Source organism: Alosa alosa, chromosome 9 (genome assembly GCF_017589495.1).
Source record: "Alosa alosa isolate M-15738 ecotype Scorff River chromosome 9, AALO_Geno_1.1, whole genome shotgun sequence".
In the NCBI taxonomy this organism is placed as follows: domain Eukaryota; kingdom Metazoa; phylum Chordata; class Actinopteri; order Clupeiformes; family Clupeidae; genus Alosa; species Alosa alosa.
This window is the reverse complement of record NC_063197.1, coordinates 11,673,070-11,683,414: the sequence shown is the minus strand read 5'-3', so window position 1 is coordinate 11,683,414 and position 10,345 is coordinate 11,673,070. Positions and strand designations below refer to the sequence as shown.

The 10,345-nt window shown below is 42.4% G+C and overlaps 1 protein-coding gene across 1 annotated transcript; it reads right to left on the bottom strand.

Moving 5' to 3' along the window:
* Window positions 1–763: 763 nt before the first annotated feature.
* mysm1 (Myb-like, SWIRM and MPN domains 1) lies at window positions 764–10,136 on the bottom strand. Its single transcript, XM_048253686.1, has 20 exons — window positions 9,929–10,136; window positions 9,294–9,378; window positions 9,051–9,121; window positions 8,838–8,903; window positions 8,660–8,732; window positions 8,331–8,429; window positions 7,723–8,197; window positions 7,240–7,435; window positions 6,785–6,915; window positions 6,330–6,433; window positions 6,084–6,161; window positions 5,183–5,268; window positions 4,913–4,967; window positions 4,623–4,673; window positions 4,437–4,511; window positions 3,978–4,166; window positions 3,150–3,282; window positions 2,700–2,805; window positions 1,579–1,636; window positions 764–1,403 (listed from the first exon to the last, which is right to left on the bottom strand). Exons 1-20 carry the CDS (start codon window positions 9,985–9,987, stop codon window positions 1,095–1,097), a joined length of 2,499 nt encoding a protein of 832 aa, XP_048109643.1. The 5' UTR covers window positions 9,988–10,136; the 3' UTR covers window positions 764–1,094.
* Window positions 10,137–10,345: the final 209 nt, after the last annotated feature.

Below are 10,345 nucleotides of genomic sequence, written 5' to 3'. Positions count from 1 at the left end.
GCGATTTAAGAATAAAAGCTTGGCTGTTGGTTGGAAGAGAACGCAAAAAGTTCTGTCTTACGAAACGCACGCACATTAACTCCATTCTAGTTTTCCGGACAACTGAAATGTAGCCTTGGACAAATAGGCCTACCACAAAGCTAGTTTCTTCAAAATTATCTAAGAACGTTATCCCTTGAACAGACCTTTGGTATGTGCTCTGGGGAAAGAAATGTATCTGGTGAATTTACCTTAGCGCTACGAGAGGAGACTAGTATTGCAGCCTAAGCTCAAGGTAATATAGTTCCAATAACATATATTTAAACAAAACATTTCCATCTTCAAAAAATGTATGCACAGAAACATTCTCCTTGATACGGTAATCGAGTCTTCACTTACGGACTGATACGGACATTGCCTTGATTAGCACAGCAAGACAAGTCAGGATAGACTCCGACGCAATCTCATACAACTTCTCCTAACATTCAGGTTAGCAAGCTAGGTAGGTGCCCCGCGGTCCATTAGAATTACAAGTTCTAGACATCCTCGTCAAAAACTACTCCTTAAAATGAGCAAAAGTCATACCTACTGTGTGCGGTCATTTCCACTGTGACCTTATCAAAACTTATCTGGCAAACTGTCTAAAGCTGCTCCAGCATGAATATTAGTGTGTCCACAAAAACATTCCGCTGTAATCAAGGTCAAACACATTGGTTCCGCATTTTCTAAAGTTCCCTCTGCCTTTCGCCCTAACATTTTGAAGAGAAATATGCAGACACCGGCACATTGCCATGAACTATTCCAGTTTTATTTCATACAGTGTACAGAATACATTATTTCAGTTTAACTATACTATCTATTATATTTGTTATAAACCACATTGGTGATGTCACTTAAAATTGCATACATATTATGCTACAACATAGCTATCCAGTTTAAAATGTAAAATATTCATCCGAATCATTGCGTTGAGGGACAAAAAAATAATAATACTGTTATATACTTCACTTAGCTGCTATATGAAAATCTGATCTGGAAACTGGTCGCACATTAATGAAGTACGGTGAAGTTGTTCACAAGCTTCAATATAGCGTTTCACTGACAGAACCTGTTGATCAAGATGTCACTGTATTGCATTGGTTGCCATAGTCTGGGAGATTCGGGTCTGATCCTTCCTCTAACACTTCCTCAGCATAGGAAATGTCATCATCTTTGACTTGCCGGGGGGATGAGAGGGTATAGACATGATCCTGCATCACTGGTTCATCCAAGAAAACAGCAGCACTGCTGCTATCGTCTCCACCATCATTTCCCTCACTTCCACTGGTAAACTGAGTGATAAAAAGAGTCTCAATCTGTACCAAGAACGTATTGACTTCAACCGCTGGTAAGAGCTCCAGATAGGTCTTCATTGATGCAAGCATCTGAGGGAAGATCACATAGCCAACATGAGGACTCCACACCATGAAACAATCCACAGGACAAAGTCTTACAACTTATTTGACAGCATATACGCGCTGTCAAATAATGAAGTGTCTGTGAGTAGCCATCAAGTATACACCTTGTTTAAGCCGACATCTGAAATTCTCAGTCGTTTACCTTTTCTAAGCAAGTGAGCTGAGAGTCTCTGTGGAAGATCCTGTCTAAAGGTACACTCCTACAAAACAAAGAAAAATTACGATTAAGTACAATAACATGCATACAATTGATTTTGTGCTCCAAAAGGTCCAAATATAATAAATCCTATGTAAAGAATGCATACATATCTTGGAGAAGAATGTTAAAAAAAAAAAATAAATTACACTATGTACACTATGCAGGTTTAGGTATTTTTGGCGAACATAGAGCTCCCTCTAGAGTTGCGATATATTTATATTTTACTCTGCTGTTGTAAATAGCAAACTTCTCGTGACTTATCCCCCCAGTACACAATGAAAATGCTTTTGATGTGGAATCTCCAAGAGCTATATCTACTGACAAGGTAATGTTTCACGATTCTCGCGAGATTTGTCGGGCCGCTGTTCTTGAAGTTGCATGGCTGGTTTTCTCGGTAGCAACCTGTTCTTGCACTGAAATAGTTTTTTTATTTTACCTTGTCTACATTACACTTTACTCTCCTATTTGTCTATATTATTTATGTTGGTCTCTAGACCTTACTCTTGCACTGTTGGACTAATGTTGGACTACTTTTTGCACCTCCACCATGACACTCACTCTCTTGAGCACCTTGCCAGGCACACATAACTAAGGACTATGGTTGGACTACTGTTTGCACCTTCACCATGACACTCACTCCCTTTAGCACCTCACCAGTCCCGCCCTGTCACTACAAAGCGCCTTATGCTTGATCACCCTCAAGCACATTGGACTTTCTTAATTTAACTTATATAGTGTATTTAGTATTGTTAGTTTTCTTATCTGTCTTATCTTCTACTGTCTTTATTGTACAGTGGAGTTTAGTTATATGTTTATCCTTATACTTATGTTTACCATTTCTGCTGTAAGTGCATGTTGTGTGTTATTTCTGTATGCTACTGAGACCCTTGAATTTCCCCTTGAGGATCAATAAAGTATCTATCTATCTATCTATCTAAATCTACGGTATTTAATTTTCATAGAACATTCAACCTAAACTAAACTATCAATTACAAATGATTATAGTTTCAATGTCCTGCCATGTTTTGACCCATCCCTCCCTCCGTAGTCGGCCACAGACTGACCCGGGTGTTTGCCTGTACTTCTGCACGACCCATTCGGCTCTCCTAATCACCTCCTCCCAGTTCGGCCTCTCAGAGGAGTGCTGCAGCTCAAACCTGTACGGCAGCCCTGAAACACACAAAGATACACAGCAGTTATATAAACATGCATGAAAATGTTGTTGTAAGATACATACAGTGCAAACAGGACCCAGCTGACAAATTCTATTTTGTCAGCTGCACTCAAACTACCGAGCATATCCTCAATGGAGGCCTTAATACTCAATAGTGTAAACTATTTTTTTGGAAGCAGCGTGGGCTCATGTTCGGACACTGTTCACCAATCAGGGAATGTCAAAGGAGATTGGTCTTTTTTGGTAAACTACACATTGACAGGAGAGGCAAACAAGACATTTTGCAGTGAACATGTATTTGAATGAGGTGGATACGGTGACTGATGTGACATATACATACTCTGAGTGCCTGCTGGTCCCTCCTCTTCGCTCACCACCAGGCAGGTGGTCTGGGACACCGGGGAGGAGTTGGTGGGGTTATACGGGCTCACGATCATCCCGATGAACGGCGCTCCTCCACGGGAGAAGTAGCTCTGACAGCACACAGGACAGACCAGAAACAAATGAAAAGCCAGCACCTCCTTTACCTTTATACGCTAAGTCTCTTACTGAACATGATCCTCCTGTCAGCCTGACAAGTAGAGAAGACATGCTGCAGAGAGACCAGAAGCCAAGAGTTGAAAGCAGTGAAAAAGTTGAACAGAGGGGGACAGTGATGCATGGAGGGAGCAGAGGGTAGGTGGATCATCATCACCTGGAATGAGCCAGCGCTTTCAGATCTCTTTGCTTTGATCTCTTAAAAGGGCTTAGGGATGTGCTGTTTTTTTTTTTCAACCTTCACTCAAGTTAGAATGACATACACAGCTTCAAAAGATCAGAAAATGATACCACGGGTCTCATTTAACCTTGCCCTAAGGCATTTTGTAGAGCAAATCTATATTTGATAAGAGGCTAAAATATGCATTTTCAATTCCAAGTATTTTTTTTTTTTGTTCACACAAACGTGATGCCTCCTGGTATTAAAAACTGGAGGGATATCTGAGAAAAAAAAAAGTTCAAAAAGCTAAGATATGGCAAATGCACGAAATATTCGCTTATGGCATTATTTTTGTTTATTTAAGTTTAATTGAAGCTTTGGGACATTAGCATGTCAGCTACAAAGGACTCCACTGAGCTGTAAAGTTCATCTTAGACCTTTCAGTCCTTTCTGAAAGGATAATGTGTGTACCTGGAATTTGGCCTGGGTATCAATGTCCCGCACTGAGGGGTTGGGGTCGAACGCTGGGTGGGAGTGGTACCAGCCCACCACGCTGTGTCCCTTAGCTGCCAGCAGCTCAGAGGCCTGGGTCTGGGAGACGGGGTCCATCTCACACTGCATACCCGTGCTCAGACTGTTACAGGGCTCAGCAGCACGGATCTGCAAAGCACACACACACACACACACACAATTAATCATGTTGATTAAGTTAGTTTTTTCATCTTTTATTCAAAATATGTCAGAGGTTCAATTCCCTAAGAACAGGCGTTGTACCAATCTGTATGCATCCAGTGTACTGTACTTCAACAGGCCGGATGAAGCCATATGACTTCATCACAATGCAAATGTAAGACTGATAGTGCTGCCAGGCTGGGTACCGCCTACAGCCTGTGGCTGGGATCCAAGTAGTCCACCTCTCCCACTACTCACCTTCAACACTTTATCCTCCTCGAGGTACGCCCCACCGAGCAGACCAATCACCTCCCCCATAGACACATGAGCATGCTGGGTAAAGGACAAACGAACAGAAGTTCGACATCAATCTTAACAAAATAATGGGAATGACGCACTCATTTTCCATTTCCTCAACAACTATGACTGACTGTGTATGCATACCATATCCATGACAACCAGGGCTTCAGCACTGACAATCACCTGGAATGGTTCCTTTGGAAGAAAAGAAAAGATTGGAAATTAGCATGTATGAATTAAGGATGTAACAATACATTAGGAAGTGTTTATCTTAAAACATTTTTTTTTTTTTTTTGCTTATTTAAATCTTAACAAAACCCTTAAGCACTGGAGTAATCAATGTTAATACATAGAACCACACAATGACTCAATTTATTGTAAACTTTGGCAGCTCTGCAAAGACAAATACTCATGGAAGACAAATATAATCAAACCTGTTTCTCCTCTCCAAAAACTTTGCATGGGATAAGCTGGAAAGGATCAATGGACCTACAAGAAAAAAATGAGAGTGTGGCAATCAAAAATGCCATCCATTCCACTATTTGTTAAAATAATCATACCCAAAGCCTGAAATCAAGAAGACATGCATGGCAATAAGATCTGGATCTAGTACTCATTCCAATGTGGAGATGAGAAAATATTTTGGAGAACGTTTTACTTTAAACAGGGCAGACACACACACACACACACACACACACACTCACCCCTTGAGCCTGGCCTGCTTAAAAGGTCTGGGCTGCCTCTTCTTCAGCTCCTCTCTTCTAAGGGCAAGCTCCTCAGCGCTCAGGTGCTGGTGCGAATTAGCACACACACACACACACAAATATTAAAGTCAGCATGTGAATAAAATAGGGCTGAAACGATTCATCGAGTTACTCGAATAACTCGATTACAAAAATTACTCGAGGCAAAAACCCTGCCTCGAAGCCTCGTTAAATTCCTATGACGCGCAGGGATCTGATTGTTCCACACGGACCGTTGTTCAGGAAGCACACCACTACCGCGTGAATCGTGATACATTCTGAGTCAAGATGTCCATAAATGGCAGAGAATGTCTAAAGTTTTCAAGTAAAGTTTTGGGATCATTACATACTCAAAAAGGAAAAGAACAAGCATCTGAACCGAAAACATCCACTCCATGCTGTTTCACCAAGCGTCAATAAAGTAGGCTATCTATCAATCTATCTAGCCTATCTATCTACGTAGCCTAGGCTATAGCCTACATTGATGTTGGCTGATTTTAATCACATACTGTATTTGTAGCGATGTCGTGATATAATGTTTAGCTTTGATGTTTTTAAATAGTAAACTTATTCACGTTCAACTGCAATACAGTATGCCTAAAAAAGAACCCCTTCTTACACACCTGCATGCACCCTCATCTTCCTTCACGCACCGCACGCGTGCACGTGCACACACACACACACACACACACAGGTTGCTAGGTTACCATAGCAAATATCCGATTAATCGATTGATAAAGTGCTAGATTAATCGATTACAAAAAGAATCGATAGCTGCAGCCCTAGAATAAAACAATCGCATTACAATCCTTCCCTATTATGTCTAATAAGGCTACAGTGATGCTCTGTTGGTCTCCATTACCTCATATGTCTGTCCTTCAAGGTCTTTGGCATCGCACCAGTTTCCCCACACATCCCGAACTCTACGTTTCCTTGTGCGCTGCGTCACAGAAAGCAAAGTCAGTCAAATACATCAGCAAATATAAAATAATTCCAATTAATTACGATAACAAATCATACAGTCACAACAGAAAGAAAACACATGCAAATGTATACCAATTAGCTGGTAACATAAAGGGCACAGGAAAATAACATTGCTCAGTCTCACCATGGACTGCAGCCGGTGTGCCAGCTGATATGCCTCCAGCGTGTCCTTGCCCTCCTTCAGGCGTGAGCGGTCTGCTGGCCGGGGCCTGTTGTAGATGGCCTGGTCTGGAAGAGGAAATTAGTGGGAGACTGATGAGGGAGAGGGACAGACATAGAAAATAGACATAGAACATACAGGATAGATGTGGTAGTGGTGAAAGGAGTTGGCGGGGAGACAGACATATGTTGCCAGAGAGGAGCTTCAAGATAGAGAGGAGCTGGAGAGAGGGGTAAAGTGAGGGTAACAGGTCTCAAGGTGACCAAGATAGACAAAGGGAAAGGCAGAGACCAGACAGAGAGAAAGAGAGAGAGAGAGAGAGAGAGAGAGAGAGAGAGAGAGAGAGAGAGAGAGAGAGAGAAAGAAAGGGGGGAGGGAGACAGAGGGAGAGGGAGAGAGAGAGACAAAGGGCTATTTACCACAGTTGAAGTTGATGGCACCGATGAGCTCTAGATAAGTGTGCACTCTGCCAATGCAGTTCACATCGCCACAGTTCTTTAGACCAGGCCGCACTGATGTTTTGTTCAGATACTTGGGTTTACATTTCTCCCTGGTGGGGAAATACATTCACATCATGAGAAAATCACAAAGAGGAAGGAGAGGAGAGAAAGGAGAGAAAATGAGACAGAGAGAGACAGGTTTGATTCTCAATGTCTGTTGTGAATGTGTTCCCCTCCATAATAGAAAATCTAAAGATGCAAAAAGACAGAAGTCCTTTCCGACTACCAGTAAGGTCATTCAGCACATACCAAAGAGTGAATACTGTGAATACACACACACAGTCATAATATATCACTGCATACAGGACACCCCAACCAATCATACTCTAATGTCACTTCAGCTCAACTTAAATGTCTTAAATCTTAACACTCACCATTGCTCCAGGATGTGGTTCCGGATTTTAAGGTATCTCTCTGGCGTCTTCGCCGATCGCCCCTCAAAGAATTCTGGAATAGCCTGCTTCTCTTCCTCAGTGATTTCATCCTTGTCTAATGTCACTTCCTGTTCAGGAGCCCTGATCTCCTCCTCCTCGTCCTGCTCTTCATCAGGACACTCAGGTTTGTCTGTACCTATAGCCACACCATCCACAAGATACATCAGCTGTCTGTATATACATCTACATTTGCATTCAGACAGGAAGAGACCATAGAATGTTAATGACATGATTGATGAGTGATTACAGGCAAAATGACCATTGGCTATGCAAGACAGTGTGTGACAAAGTTAACTTAATCTCAATTTTTGACAAAAGATTATCAAAGAGCAATTCCTAATCTGTCTGTACACAGCTTAACAAGAAAGCTACACGTATGTCTACAAACGGATAATGAAACAGGAGAACATGAGCACATATTACCAGGGTCGTCACTTTTCTCCTCTTCTGTTTGAGGTCCCCTCTCGTGGTTTGCTGGTTCATGGTCAGTTTTACTTTCTTCTTCAGTGACACTGGGATCGAACTGGGCTCCACAGTTTGCTCCACTGTCCCCTTCCACCACTGTCCCACCACTGCTGCTTGCCTCTGCTAGCGCGGCTGATGAGTCCGTGGGGCTGGGTGGTGTCGGCGGAGACTGGGGACTCTGGCTGCCCTCTCCCTGGCTATCCTGCTCATCGAAATCCTCCTGACGTCCACCCATCTCTGGCAGCTGGTCAGTTTGCGAGTCGTCATCGCTGAGATCATCTGTAATGTCCACGTCCTCATCGTCAGACAGCGTCTCGATCCGCACCGCGTTAGCCAGCGCATTGATATGGTTCTTGGTGGGTTTCTCAAGTGTAGTGGGCTGAAGCTCTGAAGGCTGGTTGGATGAAGATGCAGGGGGAGGCTCAGATTTAGCCTGAGGTCAAAAGGTCAAAGACAACAGTCAGAATTGCTCATTAGTTTGGTAGATAGGGAATGAGGACATAATCTCCAATTCAGTAGCTATACAACTGCATGCAGCTAAAAGAACCAGCAGGGGGCAGTCTTACCTTGTTCCTAAAATACTGCCTGGCATAGCTCTTCACCTGCAGCACGGTGCGGCTGCCAATAAGCTTGGCTATTTTTGTCCATCTACGACCATACTGTGCCTACAACCAACACCAACACACACACACACACACACACACAGGATATTAGCAGACCATCCTCAACAGAGACATGGGTCTCATTGCATGGGTTCGAAGACATGACTTTGTAAGCCTTTTTGAATACCACTACTTGTTGTGATAAGACTAGTCTTATCCTTATCTATTATATTTTCTGTGAGGGACATCTAAATAGTTTCCAATGCTCTGAAGAGTTTGCATGAAGCTCCTACCAGTCCTTTCTCAAAAAGAGCCTTCTCCTCCTGAGCCCAGCGAGCTGGTGGTGGAGCCGCCTTCATAGGGGACCTAGAGAACAGCGTGCAAAATAAAATGATTTTTGCATGTTTAAAAAGACCTCATTTTGAAGGTCACAGAGGCAGCAGATTCAGCTGTTGAGACAATAATGCTTACTTTTTAGGTTTTGGCTTCTCATTGGTCCATGCACTTTTCGGTGCTGCTTTGCCAGTGAGATAATACCTGGATCCAGTCAAGGTAAATGTAAACATTTGGAGGTTCCTTTGCATAAACAAAGAAAGCTTTAACATAAATGTAATTGAAATGTAACATTTAATACATTGAAATGTAATGTTCAGTTATTTTTAAGCGTGTTTGTTCAAAGGATACTGCTCTTCCAGAAGCATGTTCTCAATCACCTCCCTGTTTTCTGCACTGATGGAGCTGTCTAACGTCCAAGGCTGGAAAAAAAGAATAGAAGTACAACTTTGAGCTCAGTATTAAACATCTACATGGTAGCAATTACCATGATCATATGTATACCGGTAATTTCTATTAATTCTGTGTCCTGTATGCAACATAAAGACATTAGGCTGGCTAAGTATAGACTGTAGGAACCGTGTTGTACGTTACCAGTATGCTGCTGTTGTCCTTCCAAGCAGATTGCAAATACTGATCTTGAAGGATAGCAGTAGCACCATCTCCTCCAGCAATATCGCTATGAACCAGATACAGAAACAGTTGTTAGACCATACACAGCTAAAAACAAGACAGGCCTCTAAACCAAACACATAGCTTAAAGTAACCTAGCCCACCCTGCATTGCAGTATGTCAACTTATTTTCAATAGGTTAGGCCGAGTTATGAGTAGATAGCTGCCTTTCAAGTGACTTGTCGGTGAGGTAGCAGCTAGCGACAACCATCAGATAGAACTCATGGGGCATGTAGTTCTTGTGGAAAGATCCCGCTAATGGGATGTCATGAATGCAATGAGAGATGTTGAGTCATTTAGGCAAAGCTTTGCAAATACCACACACAATTCACAGTTTCTAAAGCGTGGTCCAATAAGCATCAATCGCGCAATATCTCTCGCTGTTTTAAAGACTACCATTAGCGAACTCACATTAGCTGACATTTTGCGATCAGACGTTACTGCACAATTGTAAGCAATGGGTCTTCTGTCCATTAACAACGGCGAGTAGGTTACACCCTTTTAAAATGTCCTCGCTGGTTATATGACATCAAAGAAACACACAACAGCCGTTTTACCTGAAAGTTTCGTCGTATTCATCTCCTTCAATATCAACAACATCAACTTCGTCCGCCATGTTTTCTCATCATAGATTCAAGCGCTAGTAAACACCACCAAGACGTATGACAAATTTCTAAATGTGCACTATTTTGAATAGCGACCCCTGTAGGATTGCTACACTGACTCCTATCACATCAAAAGATTCTAGAGCGCTCCTACCAGTGCTCTCTCAAATCTTTGATGGAATCAAAATAGAACCTGGTGATAAATTCGAAATATGTCGGCAAAAATTCAAATATACACAGACGCACAGATTGCAGCTTCAAATTCCCCACAAGGCGCAGAGGCTATAGTCTACACCGCCTAAAATAGGCTAAGTTAGGTATGGGGAAAACTGCTCCTAGCTTTACAGGCTTTACCTTTACCAGCTGTTT